The 25,995-nt window shown below is 39.4% G+C and overlaps 1 protein-coding gene and 2 pseudogenes across 1 annotated transcript in view; all 3 read left to right on the forward strand.

Annotated features, from left to right (window-relative positions):
* Positions 1 to 25,995, forward strand: part of LOC100407488 (structural maintenance of chromosomes flexible hinge domain-containing protein 1-like) — a gene marked incomplete at its 5' end in the record, with an annotated part of 94,304 nt that overhangs the window by 15,649 nt on the left and 52,660 nt on the right. The window contains 7 exon segments of the mRNA XM_078346876.1: positions 60 to 186; positions 346 to 465; positions 1,892 to 1,977; positions 2,618 to 2,740; positions 6,034 to 6,224; positions 12,977 to 13,086; positions 19,766 to 19,836. Coding sequence (XP_078203002.1) covers positions 60 to 186; positions 346 to 465; positions 1,892 to 1,977; positions 2,618 to 2,740; positions 6,034 to 6,224; positions 12,977 to 13,086; positions 19,766 to 19,836 — 828 coding nt within the window.
* On the forward strand, positions 5,180 to 5,269 carry LOC118147080 (small nucleolar RNA U13; annotated as a pseudogene).
* On the forward strand, positions 21,565 to 22,325 carry LOC100406763 (ribosomal protein L10 pseudogene; annotated as a pseudogene).

The raw sequence follows: 25,995 nt of genomic DNA on the forward strand, positions 1-25,995 counted from the left end.
TAAAAAAGAAAAATATCTTTTTAAATATTTTTTCCCCTATTGTCTGTTTCTATGTACAGAGTCTGGTGCTGGCAGAAAGTAGTCCTGGAAGAGATAGTACTGAATATTTTATCATATTTGAGCCCCAGCTACCACTTTTATCAAGAACCTTAGAACCATATATCCTACCATTCATGTTTTACAATGGTAAGTTTCTAGAAAATAAATGATTAAACCCCATTGCTAATGATACTTTAGATAACCTTGTTTTGCTTTCCATTAACATGGTGTTTATTAGCTATCTAATCACATTATGACATATTTTAGAAAAGTCCATTTTTAAATTATCTGAATTTTTTTTCTTAGATGTTAAAAAGCAGCAACAAATGGCAGCACTTACAAAAGAAAAGGACCAATTATCTCAGTCTATTATCATGTATAAAAGTTTATTTGAAGCAGGCCAACAGCTTCTTAATGAAATGAAATGTAAGTCATTTTGTATTCAGACAAAAATTATGCTTTAGGGAATGATGAGTCAGAAGGTGAGATTGTGATACACAAACGTGCTTCCACTTTCCTAATCCACAAGTAAAATGCAGAATGTTGCAGAAAGGTGGCAATGATAATGATGGTTGACATTGTCGCTGATAATTCTTAAGATGAAGTATTTCTTATTTTTAAATAAATATGTATCGTACTTACTTGTAGAAAATTGACATGTTCTGTTAGGAATCTGGACCTGTGGAAAATTTAAGGCTTTCAACATAATAATAATGTTTATATTTATCTCCAGCTTCTGGCAAAAGATGCTGGATAATATTATCACCAGGGGAGTGATGTGTAACATAAATTTTTTATTTGGCTCCTGAGCTATATGTATTTTACTTCAAACATCCACAGTTTGTCATACTATGAAGGTATCTGGGGCATCATACACTCATATTGAAATATGTAAATTATTCTTGAGGCAATTCACAGAACATTTGCTGCAATTTTTTTTTTTTTTTTTGGAGGCACAGTCTCACTATGTTGCCCAACCTGGAGTGCAGTTGCTCGATCTCACTCACTGCAATCATTGCCTCCTGAGAGCAAGTGATTCTCATGCCTCAGCCTCCCATGTAACTAGGATTACAGGTGCGTGCCACCACACTGGCTAATTGTTGTATTTTTAGTAAAGACAGGGTTTCACCATGTTGGGCAGGCTGGTCTTGAACTCCTGCTCTCAAGTGATCTGCCCACCTTGGCTTCCCAAAGTGCGAGAATTACAGGTGTGGGAAACCACACCCAGCCTACATTTGCTGCAATTCTTAATAATATTGTATATAATTGAAAGACAAGACACTTTCTGAGTTGTGCTCTATCATCTCTTCCGTTTTCATTTCTCAGATTTTTTTGCTAAGGGTTTTGGCTTTGTGTTAGTTATTTTGATCAGTCAACCAACAAATATTTACTGCTTGCCTCAAAGTACTCACTTTTGTCTATGCCTATACAAGATCAAGGATATTTAGAATATAATAGGAGCTAAATCTAGAAATAAGATAATATATCATCTGTGTAGCACTAAAAATTGTTTTTGTAAAGTTTACTTTGAGAACAACCTTGAGCAAGTATATATAAATTATGTATACGCATGTGGATTAAGATTAAATCGCTTATCCAAGATTACTAGGAGTTCGCAGTATATCATATCTCCCTTTAGTTGGATTAATTCTGTTTTCTTATTTTTATATATCAGAATTGAGCCTTAAGATGTATAGTTTAATTTTCAATTTCTAAAATAGTCACCTATCAATTTTCATTTTAGCATCACACATCAAAAGGGAAAAACAAAAGGAATTTTAAAATATTTTTTAAAATCTATGGTTTTGGCAGCTTTCAGAAATTGATGCGAATTTTTTGTTTTTAATTTTAGGTCAAGTTGAAGAAGCAAGATTAAAAGAAGCCCAATTGTGAAATGAACTAAAAATACATAATATTGACATTCCTACAACACAACAGGTATAGTTTCCAAGTATACATGAAAGATTTTTTATTAAAGTCTATTCTACAGTTTTCTCAGTTTTTCAGGTTTTATTAGGAATTCCATGAGTACTGTTTTAGTGTACAAAGATGTGTACATTATAGTTTAGTCACTTACTAGACATAAAACATGACTAACAAAATGATAGAGTGCTCTATTAAAAGAAATTGCAATTTGTATTTTTAATGTAATGACGCCAATAAATGCAGTTAATACATCAGTTCAAGTACTGCATTGAAAAGGCTGCATAGTCAATACACGGGTTCATAAATAAGAGAAAATAACAAAAAGCAATTTAGATTTTTAAAATTTATATATTTTTATATGTGTAACTAGGTTTCAAAGTCCTATTATAGGTAGTGTATTTCTTGGCCAAGATTTTGTTAAACTCAGTGAAGTGGAAACTTTATATTACTATAACCATGGTTTTTAAAATTTTGTTCTCTCTCTCTCTCTCTCTCTCTCTCTCTCTCTCTCTGTGTGTGTGTGTGTGTGTGTGTTTTCTGATTGTTTTTTAAATAATGTCTGCTTACCAACTCTATATTCTTAAGTTATCTAAATTGTTAATTTTTCTCCACTGTCACTATGGGCTGCCTTTTTTTAAAAAATAAATTATAGGTGCCACACATTGAAATACTTCTGAAAAGAAAGCTATCAGAACAGGAAGAACTAAAGAAAAAACCGAGACGATCATGTACTCTTCCAAACTATACTAAAGGCAGTGGAGATGTGTTGGGAAAGGTTTGTGTTTGTTAAGCATTTTGAGAGACAGTACATTTTATTATCTTGTTTGTTTAAAATGGTCTTCTAAAAGTGACAACGTGTCAGGTTCTTTGTAATTTAATTCCTTTCGATAAAGTACCTGCTCTCATTTTCACAATAGGGATTTGGCAGAGTTTAATCCAAAATCTGTAATATTACTATTGAGGGCTGTGGCAGAAGTTGTTAGCATGTATTATTAGTTCAAGGCTTACTATTTACTTAGAGATGCTTTCATGTAATGCAGTTCTTTTTTAGAGGGAGAGACGATCTCACTGCCACCCAGGCTGGAGTGCAGTGGTTAAGACCGTGGCTCACTGCTCCCTCCATCTCTGGGCTCAAGCGATCCTCCTGCCTCTACCCCCCAAGTAGCTGTGACTGCAGGATGTGCCACCGTGCCCAGCTGAAACCGAGGGCAAGTAATTTGCTCAGAGTTGCACAGCTAGCAGATGGCAGAACCAGGGCCAAAACCCCAGGTAGTCTGACTCTGGAGTCTATGGTTATTGCCTATACATGTATATTCTACTTTTATAACCACAGTCTAAACCATTATTTTGTAGTATTTCTCATTTATGCATAAGAAAATTGAAATCCAGGGAGCTCAAATAACTTATTAAAATATAGTTAAAGGCATAACTTAAGTATGACTCAAAGTCTTTCTGACTCTAAAGTCTATGGTAGTACTGCCCCCTGAAAATAGGGGGTAATGTGTAGCAATGTTTATGATGAAAGCTGTGTTACATTATTACCCAAACCTCAAATCTGCAGATTAAAAAAATTAATTGAATTTTAATTTAGGTTAAATTAAATATAAATTTATGCATTAGGAAACGAGTTGCCAATATACAATGTTTTAAAATGTTATTCATTGGAACCAAGTTTTAGAAATCAGTTCTTTGATCCTAAGCATGTAAATACCTGGTTTCCACATTTTTAATAGCCCATCCAATATAAAATCCTGGCACAATATGTAAGATTTTTACCAACATATATATTTTAGCAAGAGAGTTGTATTTTAAAGTCTTTTTCAATATTTCCCATTGCATCTTGGGAAAATCTTTTAAATCTCATTTTTCATAGTTTCTCTGTTGTTTCCTCAGAAGTACAAACCCTACACTAACCAGTAGAAGAACTTTATAATCCCTCCATGTCATCCTTAGTCTTTTCCCTTGCTTCCTTAAAAAATACTCTTTCTGGCATTTATTCTAAAACTAGAATAGTCTTGAGTGCGGTGGCTCACACCTGTAATCCCCACACTTTGGGAGGCTGAAGCGGGCGCATTACCTGAGGTCAGGAGTTTTAGACCAGCCTGGCCAACCTGGTGAAACCTCATCTCTAATAAAAAATACAAAAACTAGCCAGATGTGGTGATGTCCACCTGTAATCCCAGCTACTCAGAAGGCTGAGGCAGAATTGTTTGAACCTGGGAGGCAGAGGTTGCAGTGAGCGGAGATCGCACCACTGCACTCAAGCCTAGGCGACAAAGTGAGACTCTGTCTAAAAAAAAAAACAAACCTAGAATAAATGATGGTAGGAACAAGGTGAGATCCCCCCATCTCAAAACGTATTTATTTTTAACATCGTGAATACCTCAAGTAACTTAGATATTTTATGCTTTTCTTCCTCAATTCCAAATATCTTGAAATCCCATCTCTAAATGAGGATGATTTAATAGTTTTAACACTTTTTTGTTCAGTTAAACATATAGTTATTATTAACATGCCCTTCTAAATAGGTTTTATGCCAGTATTGTTGTGTTTTTTACAAAACACATCTAAATGTCACAGTAAGCCATTTCTTGTGCTTACATTTCATCCGCCTCTATTAATTCTTTCTCCATTGGCTAGAACATTATTTTCATTTACATGTACTAGTTTTTTTGCATGATCATTTTCTTAGCTTTCTTCCACTAAATTCTAGAGAATTAGAATGTAAGGGTAGATGTTAGGATGTGTTTTGTTTTTAGGGATTTTTTGAAACAGGACCTCACTCCTGTCATCCAGGCTGGAGTGCAATGGTGCAGTCTTGGCTCACTGTAGCCTCAACTTCCTGAACTCAGGTGATCCTCCCACCTCAGCCTCCTGAGAAGCTGGGAAAACAGTTTCATGCCACAATGCACCCCTAGTTTTTTGTGTTTTTAGTAGAGATGGGGTTTCGTGGTGTTGCCCAAGCTGGTCTCAAACTCCTGGGCTCAAGCAGTCCACCTGCCTCAACTGCCAAAGTGCTAGGATGATAGTTGTGAGCCACCACATCCAGCCTGATGTTTCTAAAAGTGACACACAGTGTTCTTATTGCTAGGGCAGGTTTGTGCTACCAGATCAAGTAAGATTAAAGGGTAGACACCACCATACTAGCACGATGAATTAGGCTTTGATTCTGGCCAGAATAGTCCAACCTTGGTGGACTTGACTTTGAACAAGAATCCTTGTTGATGATTGGGTGGTCACACATGTATGTGACATATGCCACCCTTAAACCTTGTTATGATGTTGGCACATTACCTGTCTGACCTGAGGGAAAGAAAAAGAATACTTGTGACTCAAGCAAAGATTTATAATTATTTATTTATTCTAAGCCTCAAAGAATTGTTCCTAGAAACAGAAACAGTTCTTTTTTTGTTGTTGTTGTTGTTGTTGACAGGGTCTTGCTCTGTCACCCAGACTGTAGTTAGTGCATTGCACAATCTCAGCTCCCTGTAGCCTCCTGGGCTCAAGCTATCCTCCTGCCTCAGCCTCTTGAGTAGCAGAAAAAACAATTCTTATTTGTGATGTTTAGATTTGTTTTCTGAAAGGAATGCTGTAATAGTGGAGCGAAGTGTTTACTTAGAAGGGAAGGGTATATTAACTGTATTTATGTTTAATCGAACTGCATTATTTTATGTGTGTATTATTTAAATGTACTTTATGATGATTTTACCAATAAGACAGATTTCATTTTTATAGTGTTAAAATGTGAAAAAGTATGTATTACTACCTAATAATATTCCTAATTATTTCATCCCTGAGAGGTCTGAGAAAAGAAAAAATTCCTAATATTTTTATTTGCTCTTTTTTTGGCAACTTTACTGGAGTTTAGTCTTTAGAAAATTTTTTTTTAATTTAATAGCAAACTAGAAGGTTTAATATATTCAAGTTAAGTTTTTAACAACTTGACTATTTTTAATTCATGTGTTTCAGAAAAGTTTTTGTTATCTAGGCTTGGGCTTTTAAAGTAATATCAAATTTTTATGTATGTATTTTATATTTTTTACTTGATGTTATTAAAATGGGTTATAGATTACACATCTAGCACAAATTGAAGATGATAGAGCTGCAATGGTTATTTCTTGGCAACTGGAAAGTGACATGGACTGTGTAGTCACCCTAACCACTGATGCTGCACGTCGTATCTATGATGAAACCCAAGGTCATCAGCAAGTGTTGCCCCTTGATTCTATTTATAAGAAGACTCTTCCAGATTGGAAAAGGTTAGAAAACAGTGAAAGTAATGATTTTTTCTGAAATTTATGTTCTGTTTTTCTTATCAAAGCCTTATTTAAAAATGATTTATCTAAAAGATATCTAAAAGAGAGAATTGACTTTAATTATTTACATTATTTTTGTCTTCATCACAAATAGGCATTTTTTATTATTTATGCTGGCTATGTTTTATTTGCTAATTAAATGTCATTATATGTCATGTATACACACAAAGACATGCACAAAAAAACCCACAGCAAATCTTTGGCCTTGACAACAAGAAAGATGGAAGGATATTATTATCGTTAACTGAATATGCAACACCTTTATTTGGAATAAGGCTAGAGTTGCTTATCTTTTATTCTATTTATGCTCTATGAAAATAAACCATCATTTAGATAGAGAGGATTTGTTGAAATGGCTATTCAGCAGATATTGGAAATGCCAACAGTAGAGTTGAAATTTAAGAGGCTGTTTAGTTGGATATTACATCTTTATTTTAATATAAATTTAGTTTCTTTAATTGTTTTCTCATTTACTTTTCAAAATATGTTTTTAGGGGATTAACTATGGAAACCAATTACACATTTTTAATCTAAATTCCTTTTTTTTAATTTTTAAATTTTTCTTTTATTTTTTGAGATGTAATCTTGCTCTGTCAGCCAAGCTGGGCATGGTCACAACTCACTACAGCCTTAACCTCCCTGGACTCAAGTGATCCTCCCACCTCAGCTTCCCGAGTAGCTGGGACTACTGGCACATGCCACCACACCCAGCTAATTTTTTTTTTAAGAGATGAGGTCTTGCTATATCAGCCTTGTCTCAAACATTTTGGACCAAGCAGTCCTCCCACCTCAGCCTCCCACAATGCTGGGATTACAGGCATGAGCACTGACCCAGCCCCTTTTTTGTATTTTATGTGTACTCTTGATTAGGCCTACTTTTAAAAATTCACCTAAAGACAGGAAGAAAATACTAACAAAATAATAAATAAAAATGTGTAACAGAGTATTGGTGAGTAATTTCCTTAGATTACTAAACAAAGCATTTTAGGGCCTGTAATTGGATAGGAACGGGGACTTGAAGGAGAACGGGATCTCATTAAGAGTCTATAGATTCAGTAAACATGTTATTTCATCTTATAAATCTAAAACTAGATTGAGGAAACAGCTGGGTATTGAACTCAAATCTATCAGATTCTAGTTACCACCCTGCAACTAGTCAGTGCTCAAAGGAACAGCCTGGGAAATCCTGACAGGTCATACACAATTACTATGTTAATAAGGGTATACTTCTTTTTTTTTTTTTTTTTTCCTTAGAGAAGCTTATGGGCTTTCCTTTTCCCTCTTTTTTTTTTTATTGCATTTTAGGTTTTGGGGTACATGTGCAGAGCATGCAATACAGTTGCATAGGTACACACATGGAAGTGTGTTTTGTTTGCTTTCTCCCCTTCACCCACATTTGGCATTTCTCCCCAGGCAATCCCTCCCCACCTCCCCCTCCCACTGGCCTTCCCCTTTTCCCCCCAATAGACCCCAGTGTTTGTCACTCCCCTCTCTGTGTCCATGTGTTCTCATTTTTCATCACCCGCCTATGAGTGAGAATATGTGGTGTTTCATTTTCTGTTCTTGTGTCAGTTTGCTGAGAATGATGTTCTCCAGATTCATCCATGTCCCTACAAATGACACAAACTCATCATTTCTGATTGCTGCATAATATTCCATGGTGTATATGTGCCACATTTTCCCAATCCAGTCTATCATCGATGGGCATTTGGGTTGATTCCAGGTCTTTGATATTGTAAGCAGTGCTGCAATGAACATTCGTGTGCATGTGTCCTTGTAGTAGAATGATTTATAGTCCTTTGGATATATACCCAGAAATGGGATTGCTGGGTCAAATGGAATTTCTATTTCGAAGGCCTTGAGGAATCGCCACACCGTCTTCCACAATGGTTGGACTAATTTACACTCCCACCAACAGTGTAAAAGTGTTCCTTTTTCTCCACATCCTCGCCAGCATCTGTTGTCTCCAGATTTTTTAATGATCGCCATTCTAACTGGCGTGAGATGGTATCTCAATGTGGTTTTGATTTGCATCTCTCTGATGACCACTGACGATGAGCATTTTTTCATATGATTCTTGGCCTCATATATGTCTTCTTTAGTGAAGTGTCTGTTCATATCCTTTGCCCAATTTTGAATGGGCTGGTTTGTTTTTTCCTGTAAATCTGTTTGAGTTCTTTGTAAATTCTGGATATCAGCCCTTTGTCAGATGGGTAAACTGAAAAAATTTTTTCCCATTCTGTTGGTTGCCGATTCACACGAGAGACTGTTTCTTTTGCTGTGCAGAAGCTGTGGAGTTTCATTAGGTCCCATTTGTCTATTTTGGCTTTTGTTGCCAATGCTTTTGGTGTTTTGTTCATGAAGTCCTTGCCTACTCCTATGTCCTGGATGGTTTTGCCTAGATTTCAAAAAACCAGTTCTTGGATTTATTGATATTTTGGAGGGTTTTTCGTGTCTCAATCTCCTTCAGTTCAGCTCTGATCTTAGTTATTTCTTGTCTTCTGCTGGGTTTTGAGTTTTTTTGATCTTGCTCCTCTAGCTCTTTCAATTTTGACGATAGGGTGTCAATTTTGGATCTCTCCATTCTCCTCATATGGGCACTTATTGCTATATACTTTCCTCTAGAGACTGCTTTAAATGTGTCCCAGAGATTCTGGCATGTTGTGTCTTCGTTCTCATTGGTTTCGAAGAACTTCTTTATTTCTGCCTTCATTTTGTTGTTTATTCAGTCAACATTCAGGAGCCAGTTGTTCAGTTTCCATGAAGCTGTGCGGTTCTGGGTTGGTTTCTGAATTCTGAGTTCTAACTTGATTGCACTATGGTCTGAGAGGCTGTTTGTTATGATTTCAGTTGTTTTGCATTTGCTGAGCAGTGCTTTACTTCCAATTATGTGGTCAGTTTTAGAGTAGGTGTGATGTGGTGCTGAGAAGAATGTATATTCTGTGGATTTGGGGTGGAGAGTTCTGTAAATGTCTATCAGGTTTGCTTGCTCCAGGTCTGAGTTCAAGCCCTGGATATCATTGTTGATTTTCTGTCTGGTTGATCTGTCTAATATTGAAAGTGGAGTGTTAAAGTCTCCCACTATTATTGTGTGGGAGTCAAAGTCTCTTTGTAAGTCATTAAGAACTTGCCTTATGTATCTGGGTGCTTCTGTATTGGGTCCATATATGTTTAGGATCATTAGCTCTTCTTGTTGTATCGATCCTTTTACCATTCTGTAATGGCCTTCTTTGTCTCTTTTGATCTTTGTTGCTTTAAAGTCTATTTTATCAGAGATGAGAATTGCAACTCCTGCTTTCTTTTGCTCTCCATTTTCTCGGTAAATCTTCCTCCATCCCTTTATTTTGAGCCTTTGTGTATCCTTGCATGTGAGATGGGTTTCCTGGATACAGCACACTGATGGGTTTTGGATTTTTATCCAATTTGCCAGTCTGTGTCTTTTGATTGGTGCATTTAGTCCATTTATATTTAGGGTTAATATTGTTATGTGTGAATTTGATACTGCCATTTTGATGCTAGCTGGCTGTATTGCCCGTTAGTTGTTGTAGATTCTTCAGCATGTTGATGCTCTTTAGTATTTAGTGTAATTTTGGAATGGCTGGTACTGGTTCTTCCTTTCTATGTGTAGTGCCTCTTTCAGGAGCTCTTGTAAAGCAGGCCTGGTGGTGACAAAATCTCTGAGTACTTGCTTGTTCGCAATGGATTTTATTTTTCCTTCACTTATGAAGCTCCGTTTGGCTGGATATGAAATTCTGAGTTGAAAGTTCTTTTCTTTAATGATGTTGAATATTGGCCCCCACTCTCTTCTGGCTTGTAGAGTTTCTGCCGAGATATCTGCTGTGAGTCTGATGGGCTTCCCTTTGTGGGTGACTCGACCTTTCTCTCTGGCTGCCCTTAGTATTTTCTTTTTCATTTCAACCTTTTTGAATCTGACAATTATGTGCCTTGGGTTTGCTCTTCTTGCGGAATATCTTTGTGGGGTTCTCTGTATTTCCTGCAATAGAGTGTTGGCCTGTCTTGCTAGGTGGGGGAAATTTTCCTGGATAATGTCCTGAAGAGTATTTTTCAGCTTGGATTCATTCTCTTCGTCCCCTTCTGGTATGCCTATCAAATGTAGGTTAGGTCTCTTCACATAGTCCCACATTTCTTGGAGACTTTGTTCATTCCTTTTTGCGTGTTTTTCTCTGATCTTGGTTTCTCGTTTTATTTCATTGAGTTGATCCTCGACTTCTGATATTCTTTCTTCTGCTTGGTCAATTCGGCTATTGAAACTTGTGCATGTTTCGCGAAGTTCTCGTATTGTGTTTTTCAGCTCCTTTAATTCATTCATTCATATTCCTCTCTAAGGTATCCATTCTTGTTATCATTTTCTCAAATCTTTTTTCAAGGTTCTTAGTTTCTTTGCGTTGATTTAAAACATGTTCTTTTAGTTCACAAAAGTTTCTCATTATCCACCTTCTGAAGTCTAATTCTGTCATTTCGTCACAGTCATTCTCCATCCAGCTTTGTTCCCTTGCTGGTGAGGAGTTTTGGTCCTTTCTAGGTGGCGAGGTGTTCTGGTTTTGGGTGTTTTTCTTTTTTTGCGCTGGTTTCTTCCCATCTTTGTGGATTTATCCACCTGTCATCTGTGTAGTTGCTGACTTTTCGATTGGGTCTCTGAGTGGACACCCAGATTGTTGATGATCGAGTCTTTCTGTTACTTGGTTTTCCTTCTACCAGTCTAGCCCCTTCATTGTATGACTGCTGAGGTCCACTCCAGGCCCTGCTTGTCTGGGGTGCACTTCTAGCAGCTGTGAAACAGCGAGGGATGCTACCAGGTTTTTTTTCTGCTATCTTTGTCCCAGGATGATGTCTGCCAAATGTCAGTCTTATGGATATAGAGGGGTCAGGGAGTTGCTTGAGGAGACAGTCTGTACTTTGTAGGAGCTCAAGTGCTGAGCTGTGAGCTCTGTTGTTCATTCAGGGCTGCTAGGCTGTTATGTTTTGTTCTGCTGCAACCTAACTCGTAAGAAAACCCCTTTTTTTTCTCAGGTGCTCTCTCTGGGGGCCGGTTTGGGCTTTCCTTGTGAGGGACTGCCTTGCTGTCCTGCCCAGCTAGGAGGCAGTCTAGTCACTTTTTGCCTGCCGAGGCTCCCCCCTGCTGGTGTGAGGTTTGCCCTTTTGCTGCAGGCTCTGCCCCTCTGCTGTGGTCTCCGCCCTGTTGCCACGGGCTATGCCCTGCAGCAGAGTCTCTCTGTTGTACCGGGTTGCCTCAGCAATGGCAGGCTGCGTCAGCAATGGGCGTGTACCTCAGTAGGGGCTGATTGCCTCAGTAATGGCTGACGCCCCGCCCCCACGGAGCTGCGCTTTAAGAAAACCTTTTCACCGGGAGAGTTTGGAATTGCCGTTTCGTTTGTCGCACTGCGCTACCCCAAACACTGAGTCCCTGGGATTCCCTGGGCTGGGTCACAGTTCAAGACCCATTCAGTCTCAAGTTCAGCCCTCTCGGGTCTCAGTTTGCTGGTTCAACAGGGCACCCGTAACAGTGCGCTTTTGTATGGAGCACTGTGGAGCACCTCTGTGCTCCGGCGCGGGCCGGAGCCACACTGGCTGCCAGCTGCACCAGCCAAGACCTCTGCCTGGTGTCCCATGTCTCTTTTATACCTGGGAATTTCCCTGTTCTGTGGGAAACTAAGATCCGTCTGGAAATTCTTCCCCGTCTCACCCTCTCTGCGCATCCAGCAAGAGCTTCAATCCTGGGTTGTTCTCACAGCGCCATCATGAGTCCTCCCTCTTTTTTTTTTTTTTTTTTTAAGAGAAGGGGTTTCACTCTTGCCTATGTTGGAGTACAGTGGCTACTCACAGGAACGGTCATAGTTAACTCTAGCCTGAAACTCAGGGCTCAAGTGATCCTCCTGCCTCAGCCTCCCAAATAACTGGGAGTAGAGGCACATACCCCCACACCCTAATATTTTTGTGAGAAGAATTTTTTCTCTAAGAGTGCTTCTTTATCTCTATAATCCCTGAGGACTAAGTTAAAAATCCTTGATTTAGGGAAACTATGGATTTCACATTTAGAGCTAATGTTTGTTCTAGAAACTAGCATAATGTTTGTTCTAGAATATCCTCTCTGTTTCTGGTATTCTCCCTCTTACTGGGATTGAGTTAACTAGAGCTCCTCCCTGCCTATGTTGAAGGGAAGGTCCCTGACACTCCAATCAACTACAGTCTCAGAAATTCCATTGTTACCATCTTCTGGCTTCTGTTGCTCTTCCTATTGTATGGGAAGGACAGGGAGCCAGGGGACATAGAGCTGCCTCCCTCGTATGTGTCTCAGTGTTAGGCCTTGCCCCTTCCCCTACTCATTCTATGACCACTCTTCACATGAACAGTTATATCATTGGTACTCTCATTTGGAGCTAGTTTTAGAGGCTACCTTTTTTTCTTTCCTCGTCAAATGAAACTATTATTATATCGTTAATACGAACTAATAGAGGGGTAGTAGTACAGATAACACCAAGAATTTTTTATGTGGTAAATACTGTTTTCATTTCTAAGGGCATAATAGCTGATCATTTATAAGTGTCACTTGTGGTAAATTGGAAGTCGATTATATGATCAAAATGATGTGCAGTATATTCATGTTTTCTATATTGTCTTTTTAAAATTAAAAAGTCATGTGCTTTAGTACTTTATTAAAATTTCTTTTTATTTAGATCTCTACCTTATTTCCAAAATGGAAAATTGTATTTTAAACCCATTGGAGATCCAGTCTTTGCTCGAGACTTGTTAACATTTCCAGATAATATAGAACATTGTGAAACAGGTAAAAGACATTATGGTGGCTTTACTTTTGTACAGATGTTAAATTTGTGATAAAAATCTACAAATGACTGATAATGAAAATTTATGTTCGAGGGGACTCAAGATGGCGCTGTGAGAACAACCCAGGATTGGAGCCCGCGTTGAATTCGCAAATGGTGAGTCAGTGCTGCATTTCCAGACTGATCTTTGTTGCCCACAGAACGGGGAAACTCCCAAGTATAGAAAGACACGGGACGCCAGGCAGTAGGTCTGCCTGGCGAAGCCGGCAGCCGGGGCGGCGGCAGCAGGCCCTACCCAGCAATCCCCACAGGGTGCGCTTGTCCGGGTGCCTTGTTGAACCGGCAACCTGAGACTTGAGAGGGCTGGACTTGAGACTGAATGAGACTTGCACAGTAGCCCAGCCCAGGGGATTGCAGGGACAGATCGTTTGGGATACCCAGTGGGACAAACAAAACCGCGATTTCAAACTATCCCGGGCAGACGGTCCGAGACGCTCTGTGGGGGAGGGGCGTCCACCACTATGGAGGCAACCTGCCCCAACTGATATACACGCCCACTGCTGAGGCAGCCAGCCGTTGCCGAGGCAACCCGCCCCAACTGAGATACACGCCCACTGCTGACGCAGCCAGCCGTTGCCGAGGCAACCCGTCCCTACTGAGATACACGCCCACTGCTGACGCAGCCTGCCGTTGCTGAGGCAACACACTACAATGAAGAGACTCCGCCGCAGGGCGTGGCGGAGACCACAGCAGAGCCGGCAGGAACAGCGCGAATCACACAACAGCAGGGCGGATCCTCGGCAGCCAAACAGTGGCTAGTCTGCCTTTGAGCTGGGCAGGACACCTGATCGGACATCCAAAAATAAAGCCAAAACCCCTCAACACAGAGCATTGGAGAAAAAAAAAAGGGTTGTTTAATGAGCTGTGTTGCAGCAGAATCAAACATAGCAGCCTAACAGCCCTGAATGAACAACAGAGTGCACAGCTCAGCAATTAAACCCCTATAAAGTACAAACTGTCTCCTCAAGCAGCTCCCTGACCCCTCTATATCCAAAAGACTGTCATTAGGCAGGCATCATCCTGGGACAAAGAGAGCAGAAAAAGAAACTGATAGCATCCCTCGCTGTGCCACGGCTACTAGAGGTGCACCCCAGAGAAGCAGGGTCTGGAGCGGACCTCAACAGTCATACAGCGAAGGGGCTAGACTGGTAGAAGGAAAACCAAGCAACAGAAATACTTCATCATCAACATTCTGGGTGTCCACTCAGAGACCCAAACGAAAAGTCAGCAACTACACAGACGACCAGTGGACAAATCCACAAAGATGGGAAGAAACCAGCGCAAAAAGGAGGAAAACACCCGAAACCAGAACACATCGCCTCCTAGAAAGGACCAAGACTCCTCACCAGCAAGGGAACAAAGCTGGATGGAGAATGACTGTGACGAAATGTCGGAATTAGACTTCAGAAGATGGATATGAGAAACTTTTGTGAGCTAAAAGATCATGTATTAAATCAATGCAGAGAAACTAAGAACCTTGAAAAAAGATTTGAAAAAAGATTCGAGGAAATGATAACAAGAATGGATACCTTAGAGAGGAATATGAATGAATTAAAGGAGCTGAAAAACACAATACGAGAACTTCGTGAAGCAAACGCAAGTTTCAATAGCCGAATTGACCAAGCAGAAGAAAGAATATCTGAAGTCGAAGATCAACTCAATGAAATAAAACGAGAAACCAAGATCAGAGAAAAACACGCAAAAAGGAATGAACAAAGTCTCCAAGAAATGTGGGACTATGTGAAAAGACCTAACCTACGTTTGATAGGTGTACCAGAAGGGGACGAAGAGAATGAATCCCAGCTGGAAAATACTCTTCAGGACATCATCCAGGAAAATTTCCCCCACCTAGCAAGACAAGCCAACACTCAATTGCAGGAAATACAGAGAACACCACAAAGATATTCCGCAAGAAGAGCAACCCCAAGGCACATAATCGTCAGATTCAACAGGGTTGAAATAAAGGAGAGAATACTAAGGGCAGCCAGAGAGAAAGGTCGGGTCACCCACAAAGGGAAGCCCATCAGACTCACAGCAGATCTCTCGGCAGAAACACTACAAGCCAGAAGAGAGTGGGGGCCAATATTCAACATTCTTAAAGAAAAGAACTTTCAACCCAGAATTTCATATCCAGCCAAACTGAGCTTCAGAAGTGAAGGAAGAATAAAATCCTTTGCGAACAAGCAAGTACTCAGAGATTTTGTCACCACCAGGCCTGCTTTACAAGAGCTCCTAAAAGAGGCACTACACATAGAAAGGATCAATCAGTACCAGCCATTCCAAAATCACACTGAATGCTAAAGAGCTTCAACATAATGAAGAATCTACAACAACTAACAGGCAAAACAGCCACTTAGAATCAAAATGGCAGTATCAAATTCACACATAACAATATTAACCCTAAATGTAAATGGACTAAATGCACCAATCAAAAGACACAGACTGGCAAATTGGATAAAAATCCAAAACCCATCAGTGTGCTGTATCCAGGAAACCCATCTCACATGCAAGGATACACAAAGGCTCAAAATAAAGGGATGGAGGAAGATTTACCAAGCTAATGGAAAGCAAAAGAAAGCAGGAGTTGCAATTTTCATCTCTGATAAAATAGACTTTAAAGCAACAAAGATCAAAAGAGACAAAGAAGGCCATTACATAATGGTAAAAGGATCAATACAACAAGAAGAGCTAACGATCCTAAACATATATGGACCCAACACAGGAGCACCCAGATACATAAGGCAAGTTCTTAATGACTTACAGAAGGACTTAGACTCCCACACAATAATAGTGGGAGACTTTAACACTCCACTGTCAATACTAGACAGATCAACCAGACAGAAAATCAACAAGGATACCCAGGGCTTGAACTCAGACCTGGAGCAAGCAAACCTGGTGGACATTTACAGAACTCTCCACCCCAAATCCACAGAATACACATTCTTCTCAGCACCACATCACACCTACTCTAAAATTGACCACATAATTGGAAGTAAAGCACTGCTCAACAAACGCAAAACAACTGAAATCATAACAAACAGCCTCTCAGACCATAGTGCAATCAAGTTAGAACTCAGAATTCAGAAACCAACCCAGAACCGCACAGCTTCATGGAAACTGAACAACTGGCTCTTGAATGTTGACTGGGTAAACAACGAAATGAAGGTAGAAATAAAGAAGTTCTTCAAAACCAATGAGAATGAAGACACAACGTGCCAGAACCTCTGGGACACATTTAAAGCAGTCTCTAGAGGAAAGTATATAGCAATAAGTGCCCATATGAGGAGAATGGAGAGATCCAAAATTGACACCCTATCGTCAAAATTGAAAGAGCTAGAGGAGCAAGATCAAAAAAACTCAAAACCCAGCAGAAGACAAGAAATTACTAAGATCAGAGCTGAGCTGAAGGAGATTGAGACATGAAAAACCCTTCAAAAAATCAATAAATCCAAGAGCTGGTTTTTTGAAAAGATCAACAAACTAGACAGACCACTAGCCAGATTGATTAAAAATAAAAGAGAGAACAACCAAATAGATGCAATAAAAAATGATAAAGGGGAAATCACCACAGATTCCACAGAAATTCAAACCATCATCAGAGAATATTACAAACAACTCTATGCACATAAACTAGTAAACCTGGAAGAAATGGATAAATTCCTGGACTCCTGTGTCCTCCCAAGCCTAAACCAGGAGGAAGCTGAAACTATGAATAGGCCAATAACAAGGACTGAAGTTGAGGCAGCAATTAAGAGCCTACCTCACAAAAAAATCCCAGGTCCAGACGGGTTCACAGCCGAATTCTACCAGACACACAAGGAGGAGCTGGTACCATTCCTTCTAAAACTATTTCAAACAATCCAAAAAGAGGGAATCCTTCCCAAATCATTTTATGAGACCAACATCATCCTGATACCAAAACCCGGCAGAGACCCAACGAGAAAAGAAAACTTCAGGCCAATATCCATGATGAACATAGATGCAAAAATCTTCAATAAAATATTGGCAAGCCGATTGCAACAGCAAATCAAAAAACTTATTCATCATGATCAAGTAGGATTCATCCCAGGGATGCAAGGCTGGTTCAACATACGCAAGTCTATCAACGTAATTCACCACATAAACAGAACCAAAAACAAAAACCACATGATTATCTCAATTGACGCAGAGAAGGCATTTGACAAAATTCAACAGCCCTTTATGCTAAAAACCCTCAATAAACTCGGTATCGATGGAACGTATCTCAAAGTAATAAAAGCTATTTATGACAAACCAACAGCCAATATCATACTGAATGGGCAAAAACTGGAAGCATTCCCTTTGAAATCTGGTACTAGACAAGGATGCCCTCTCTCACCACTCCTATTCAATATAGTACTGGAAGTTCTAGCCAGAGTAATCAGGCAAGAAAAAGAAATAAAGGGTATTCAAATAGGAAAGGTGGAAGCCAAATTGTCTCTATTTGCAGACGACATGATAGTATACCTAGAAGACCCCATCGCCTCAGCCCAAAAACTCCTGAAACTGATAAACAACTTCAGCAAAGTCTCAGGATATAAAATCAATGTGCAAAAATCACAAGCATTCGTCTGCACCAATAACAGACTTAAAGAAAACCAAATCAAGAGTGAACTGCCATTCGCAATTGCTACAAAAAGAATAAAATACCTTGGAATACAAGTCACAAGGAACGTAAGGGACCTCTTCAAGGAGAACTACAAACCACTGCTCAACGAAATCAGAGAGGACACAAACAGATGGAGAAACATTCCATGTTCATGGTTAGGAAGAATTAATATCATGAAAATGGCTATACTGCCCAAAGTAATTTACAGAATCAACGCTATCCCCATCAAGCTACCATTGACTTTCTTCACAGAACTGGAAAAAACCACCATGAACTTCATATGGAACCAAAAGAGAGCCCGCATAGCCAAGTCAATTCTAAGCAAAAAGAACACAGCGGGGGGCATCACACTACCGGATTTCAAACTATACTACAAGGCTACAGTAATCAAAACAGCATGGTACTGGTACCAAAACAGAGATATAGACCAATGGAACAAAACAGAGGCACCGGAGGCAACACAACATACATACAACTATACAATCTTTGATAAACCTGACAAAAACAAGCAATGGGGCAAGGATTCCATGTTTAACAAATGGTGTTGGGAAAACTGTCTAGCCATGTGCAGAAAGCAGAAACTGGACCCCTTCCTGACACCTTACACTAAAATTAACTCCAGATGGATTAAAGACTTAAACATAAGACCTGGCACCATAAAAACCCTAGAAGGAAATCTAGGCAAAACCATCCAGGACATAGGAGTAGGCAAGGACTTCATGAACAAAACACCAAGAGCATTGGCAACAAAAGCCAAAATAGACAAATGGGACCTAATGAAACTCCACAGCTTCTGCACGGCAAAAGAAACAGTCACTAGAGTGGATCGGCAACCAACAGAATGGGAAAAAATTTTCGCAGTCTACCCATCTGACAAAGGGCTGATATCCAGAATTTACAAACAACTCAAGCAGATTTACAGGAAAAAAACAAACAAGCCCATTCAAAAGTGGGCAAAGGATATGAACAGATACTTTACGAAAGAAGACATATATGAGGCCAACAATCATATGAAAAAATGCTCATCGTCAGTGGTCATCAGAGAGATGCAAATCAAAACCACATTGAGATACCATCTCACGCCAGTTAGAATGGCGATCATTAAAAAATCTGGAGACAACAGATGCTGGAGAGGATGTGGAGAAAAAGGAACACTTTTACACTGTTGGTGGGAGTGTAAATTAGTTCAACCATTGTGGAAGACAGTGTGGCGATTCCTCAAGGCCTTAGAAATAGAAATTCCATTTGACCCAGCAATCCCATTACTGGGTATATATCCAAAAGACTATAAATCGTTCTACTATAAGGACACATGTACACGAATGTTCATTGCAGCACTGTTTACAATAGCAAAGACCTGGAATCAACCCAAATGCCCATTGATAATAGACTGGATTGGAAAAATGTGGCACATATACACCATGGAATATTATGCAGCAATCAGAAATGATGAGTTCGTGTCGTTTGTAGGGACATGGATGAATCTGGAAAACATCATCCTCAGCAAACTGACACAAGAACAGAAAATGAAACACCGCATATTCTCACTCATAGGTGGGTGATGAAAAATGAGAACACATGGACACAGAAAGGGGAGTACTAAACACTGGGGTCTATTGGGGGGAAAAGTGGAGGGCCAGTGGGAGGGGGAGGTGGGGAGGGATTGCCTGGGGAGAAATGCCAAATGTGGGTGAAGGGGAGAAGAAAAGCAAAGCACACTGCCATGTGTGTACCTACGCAACTGTCTTGCATGCTCTGCTCATGTACCCCAAAACCTATAATCCAATAAAAAATTAAAAAAAAAAAAAAAAAAGAAAATTTATGTTCTTATTTTGCTTATAAGTCATGATTTATCAGTATTTTCCAGAGGACAGTCAAATAAAATTATAACAATAGTAGCATTCTTTCAAAGAAAGATTTGAAATATGCATTATATTTTAATATGACCAAGGAAAATACCATAATTTTCAAAATTCATTTGTTGACTTTTTTAGTATTTGGTATGCTGTTAGGAGACACCATTATTTTGGATAATCTGGATGCAGCCAATCATTATAGAAAAGAGGTATGTATTTGATTTCTTTTTAAATTTGTAGGCCTCAATTTTAATGTGTATCATGTCATTTGATGATACATATACCAATGTCTAAGTAGCCTTTTCATAACCAATTTAAATTCTACAAATTGATAAGCAGCATAAAAGTAGGCAAAATGTAGGAATGAATGGGCCAGGACGCAAATTTTAATAGATGTGTTTGGGGGCTATGAAATTATCTAAGACTCAAAACAGTGTCTGTTAGTATTGGAAATAAGTACTGTCAGATAGTTTGGGTGTAAAATGTAATTTGCTACATCACTTTGTATTAGTTTGCTAGGGCAGCTATTAACTGGTATAAATAATAGAAATATTATTGTCCCACAACAGACTGGGTGGCTTAAATAATAGAAATTTATTGTCCCACAGTTCTGGACACTGGAGATCCAAATTCACAATTTCAGTAGGGTTGGTTTCTTCTAAAGACTGTGATTGAAGGATCTGTTCCAGGCCTCTCCCTGCCTTGTAGATGGCTGTCTTTCCCCTGTCTCTTTACATCTGTGTGTAACTGTGTTCAAATTTCCTGTTTGTTGTTAGGATACCAGTCATATTGGATTAGGGCCCACCGCGATGACCTCATAATAACTTGATTACCTCAGTAAAGACCCTATCTCTAAATAATGTCACATTCTGAGGGACTAGGGGTTAGGACTTTAACATGGATTTGTCGGGGGGCTGGTCCAAAGGTAATGAGTTATCTCAATTGATTATTCACAGTCAATTAGGGATCTAACTCTTTGTTTTATACTTTCCTCCCCTTCTCACTAGTCTATTTTACTGGTCTTATAAAAAAATATAATAAAATGAAAGATTTTGAGGGAGCACAGTTTAGCCACAGCACCTTTGGAGGGGAGTTTGGCAATATAAATATTTCAGTTATTTACTGCTGCTCTATAACACTCTAAATAGTAAGGTTCAACAACAATGACATATTAGCCCTCTTAACTCTGTATGTTTCTCCAAGTGATATTTGCTAGTTGAACTGGGATGATGGCAGGACAAAATGCCTGCCTTATATAGCTGGCAACAGGTACCTGTTGTCACCTGGCAAATCAGCTGGTATTGGCCAGAGGTTCTGTCGGGGATGTCTGCTAGGGTTATTATTCTCACCCATAAGGGTGAGGTAGCGTAGGCTAATGCCATTTAGAGTTTTAAAACCTCTTTTGTCTAGCTAAGAGGATCCAGGAGGGCAGTAGTTTAAATCTTTCAGAAGTCTTAACAAAGGAACATCCTTAACTTGATTTTGACTCTAAGGCCACATTTTACAGACAGTAGCCTGGATTCGATCTAAGCCAGTATGTGTAAATAGTGTATTCTAGAATTACAGGGACCATAGGGTTCATCTAGGATGATCTACAACCAGTGAGAATAGAGAGAAACCGTAAGCTGATAACAAATAATGGAGAGCCGGACATGTGATGCATGCCTGTAGTTCCAGCTACTTGGGAAGCTGAGGGAGGTTTTCTTGAACCCAAGAGTTCAAGGCTATAGGCTGTCATGTGTTCTGATCATGCCTCTGAGTAGCCATTGCACTCCAGCCTAGGCATATAATGAGATTTTGTCTCTAAAAAAATTTAAGTTTTTAAAAGGGAGGTAGGGTATTTGTCCCAAGTCACATGGCAGAGCTAGACCTAACTGGTCTGAGTCCTAAACTGGTCTGAGTAATTTTTCTTTGGGCCTAGTTAAGAAACAATAATAGCTCTTTTCCTTCAGCACGCCACTGAAGATCCTGGTGTCGCTATGGGCCACCGCCCCACCCGTTGTTACCGATATCGTAAGAACAAGCCGTACCCAAAGTCCCACTTCTGCCGAGGTGTCCCTGACACCAAGATTCGCATCTTTGACCTGGGGCAGAAGAAGGCAAAAGTGGATGAGTTTCCACTCTGTGGCCACATGGTATCGGATGAATATGAGCAGCTCTCCTCTGAAGCCCTGGAGGCTGCCCGAATTTGTGCCAATAAGTACATGGTGAAAAGTTGTGGCAAAGATGGCTTTCATATCCGAGTGAGGCTCCATCCCTTCCACGTCATCCGCATCAACAAGATGTTGTCCTGTGCTGGGGCTGACAGGCTCCAAACAGGCATGCAAGGTGGCTTTGGAAAGCCCCAGGGCACTGTGGCCAGGGTTCACATTGGCCAAGTGATCATGTCCATCCGCACCAAGCTGCAGAACAAGGAGAATGTGATTGAGGCCCTGCGCAGGGCCAAGTTCAAGTTCCCTGGCCTCCAGAAGATCCACATCTCAAAGAAGTGGGGCTTCACCAAGTTCAATGCCAATGAATTTGAAGACATGGTGGCTGAGAAGTGGCTCATCCCAGATGGCTGTGGGGTTAAGTACATCCCCAATCGTGGCCCTCTGGACAAGTGGCGGGCCCTGCATTCATGAGGGTTTCCACTGTGCTACCCTCTCGTAATAATGAACCAATAAATTGACTTCCTATCCACCTAAAAAAAAAAAGAAAATAATAGGGGTGAGTACAGTGGCTCACACTTGTAATCCCAGCAGTTTGAGGTCAGGAGTTTGAGACCAGCCTGGCCAACATGGTGAAACCTCATCTCTACTAAAAATACAAAAACTAGCCAGGCATGGTGGGAGGCACCTGTAATCCCAGGCACTTGGAAGGCTGAGGCAGGAAAATCACCTGAGCTCAGGAGGCAGAGGTTACAGTGAGCAGAGATCATGCCACTGCGCTCCAGCCTAGGCAACAGAGCGAGACTCCCATCTCGTGGTCGGGGGGAATGAAGCAATAATAAATGCATCTTAGTTTAGAAAAACTAAATTACTGGGGTTATTGAGCATTATATAGCTGATTGGAAAATGGTATTTGGCATCTTCATGAATGTTTCCTTTTAAACCTAATAATAAGTATAATATACTGTACCAGAAACTGGCTGTGGGTGGGAGAGCTACTATATTCTGGTTGTGATTAGCATTCTTATATATCCTGAGTTATGAAATAGAAACATACTCATTAAATGTTACGATAGCATGGAATTAGTTTGGGGGAGGTGAGAAGCTTACTAGTGAGGATAGAACTAATGAATAGGATGATAACTAGAAGACTCTAGTTCAACCAGATATTTGGATACTTACTCTGTATGAGACACAGGGGTGTGCCGTTACATGTTGAACTAGCTCTCTGAGGAGGCATGTGAAGTCCCTGATTGTAGCTTTTGCCAGTTTCTGTGGTGTAAGTGCTTGTATCATGGATCATTTCCAGCAGTCTATATGAAGACCTTCATGCCTATATGAATGTGGTGTTCAGGAGACTTGACTTCTGTGACCCAGGACAAACTGGCTACAGCACATCACTAGGCACAGTGCACTAAGGGTTATACAGTGATGAACTAGGCAAACTAAAAAGCCATTGGAAACTCCAGGTGAGATTAGCTAAAATGCTATTTCAGATATATATCTTAATGAACTGCTAAGAAAGTGAGGATTCTAAGTGGATATGGGAACCAGAGAGATAAACAGAACACTAATGCTGGGGTTTCGCAGTGAGAACATTTGCCAAACTAATTGAACTTAAGCATTGATTTTTCACTCCCTCACAGGGCTCGAGGGTAGGAGACAAAACCCAGGGCTCTAAACAACATGGGGAATCTGATAACTGGAGATACCCCCTCCATGGGGGGAACCTTAGCTTAAAGGTAAACAAACACATACACATGTCACCTTCATCTTAACTCCAGCTGCTTCAGGGAACTACCAGAAAATTCTCTTTCTTGAACCTTGGCACTAAGTAGAAACGTTAAAAAGTTGAACATTTTTCTAGAGAATTCATCAGTGTAAACAGATTGGCACTAATATCTGTTTCCAACAGGCATCCATACTACTTGGATGTTCTGAAAACCCTCAAGTGCAGAACTTGAGGATTTTATGTGCCAGACTAGTAGTGTCCTTAGATACCTGACTGAAGCAAACACAAATATTTTCTGGAGGAATTTCACCATTGTTTTAGAATGGCAATAATTTCCACATTGAAAATGAGAGCAAATATTTTTAAAGTGTTAATTAATATTTGATTAATAATATAGTTCAAAAAAAATGAAAGTGTTGAAAATGAAAAAGAACAAGTCAACTTGAAAAAAATTAAATAACACTTCTACAAATCACAAGCTATAATAGAAATTAAATGCTGAGCAGGTTTAACATCTAAGAAAGAATTTGTGAATTAAAAGAAGGGTCAGAAAAAAATATTCAGACTGTAACTCAGAGAGAAAGAAAAAATGGAATGTTAAGACAAAGAAGTTGAAGAGACGGGGAGGGTAGAATAGTATTTGTTCTTCATAATCGATAACAGCACAAACTGATTTCCTTGCTTGCAGATTTCTAAATGAAGTCTTATGTAACTTTGCCAATTAAATACTATTTTAAAGCTCTTCTGAGAAAAGGCTCTTAATGACATTCCTCACATTGTTGAGTGTCAGAGTTGTAATATTGTTGTTCATTCCAGAATTTCCAAACACTATCATGACTTTCTTTGTCCTTAGGTAGAATCATGAGGTTGAGGGAGAATTGAGAAACTGTGAAAGTAATATTTCCAGAATTATTATAAAAGGGGAGTCAAATTGTCTGTCCTTCTTCCATAACTCTCTTCCCTTATATTGTCTGTTAACAAGAGAATAAAAAAATCTATACATTTTAGTGTATTTATTTAAGATCATATTAGGCTGCGCATGATGGCTCATGCCTGTAATCCCAGCACTTTGAGAGGCCAAGGCAGGAGTATTGCTTGAAGCCAAGAGTTCAAGACCAGCCTAGGCAACATAGTGAGACCACCAACTCTACAAAGTAAAAAAAAAAAAAAAAGTAACCAAGCATAGTGGCCTACACTTGTAGCCCCAGCTACTCAAGAGGCTGAGTTGGGATCATTGTTTGAGCCCAGAAGTCAGAGGCTGCAGAGAGCCATGATCATGCCACTGCATTCCAGCCTGGGCAACATAGCAAGACCACAACTCAAAAAAAAAAAAATATATATATATATATATACACACACACACACATACATACATATATATAAAATCCTTTGAAACATTGCCGGAATCTTGATAAATGATTAGCACATGAAGCCAGTTTGTATTTTTGGTGGTTGTTGTTCACCACTAGAAACATAAAAACCTAAACCAAAACTAAGAAATTAAGTTGTGCTTATAAAAACAAATAATTTTTGAATTTGTAAATACTGACTATACCAAAGAATTCACCACAGGATTTCTTCAAATAATCATCTTTTTACATTTACTTTATCTTGTATTTATATAATTCAGAGACTATTTAGCCCCAGTATTAGACTGGACTACATTTTTGTGCTTGTTAAAAATTACAATGTTCTTCTTCAGTCATTAATGTATGTATGCGTATTTTATTTCATTGTATGGGCGTGCCATAATTTACTTGTGTAACTTGTTGAGACATGTAAGTTCACTCTTCATTATTAAAACAATATTTCACTGTACATCATTCACATCTGTGATTATTTTTTCCTGATGACAGTCTTAGAAGTAGAATTGCTGAATCATACAGAATGTTAAGCTTTTCAATACTTGTCACATTTCCTTTGAGAAGGGCTGTCTCAGGGCACACCCAAAGGGGTGTGTGTGTGTGTGTATTTTAACATACTGAATAGTAAAATTATCTGAATTCCACGTCTCTGATTACCAGTGAAGTTTAACTTTTATTTTTAAATATTTCCTGCACCTTTTTTCAAGAACATTCTTCTAGATCACGACATACTAACTCCAAGGTTTTTCTTTTATTCTGACTTCTCTGAAGAATTCCATTCTTAATTAACTCTTCATCTTTTCCCTCCCATGACTTTAGCTTTTCTACATGATTTTAGTTACCCTAACTCTCAAATTATCACCTCTTTATCTTCCCATAACTAAAACCATAGTGTTATCTTCAGAAGAGTCAGTCTAATGCTTTCCAGTCTGAATTTCTGCAATGTAATATTCTCCTTTTGCTGTCCTTTGGTCACCTAAAAACTTAACATCTAACAGAGGAAACTGAGTGTGTGATGCTACCTTGATGCTTAACTGTTGTGGGTTCTAAAGCACAGAACTCTCTGGCCTGTCCTCTTCCTTCTACTTACCAATCCAGCCATCATTCACTTTTTTCACTTGT

This window comes from Callithrix jacchus, chromosome 13 (assembly GCF_049354715.1).
Source record: "Callithrix jacchus isolate 240 chromosome 13, calJac240_pri, whole genome shotgun sequence".
Classification (NCBI taxonomy): domain Eukaryota; kingdom Metazoa; phylum Chordata; class Mammalia; order Primates; family Cebidae; genus Callithrix; species Callithrix jacchus.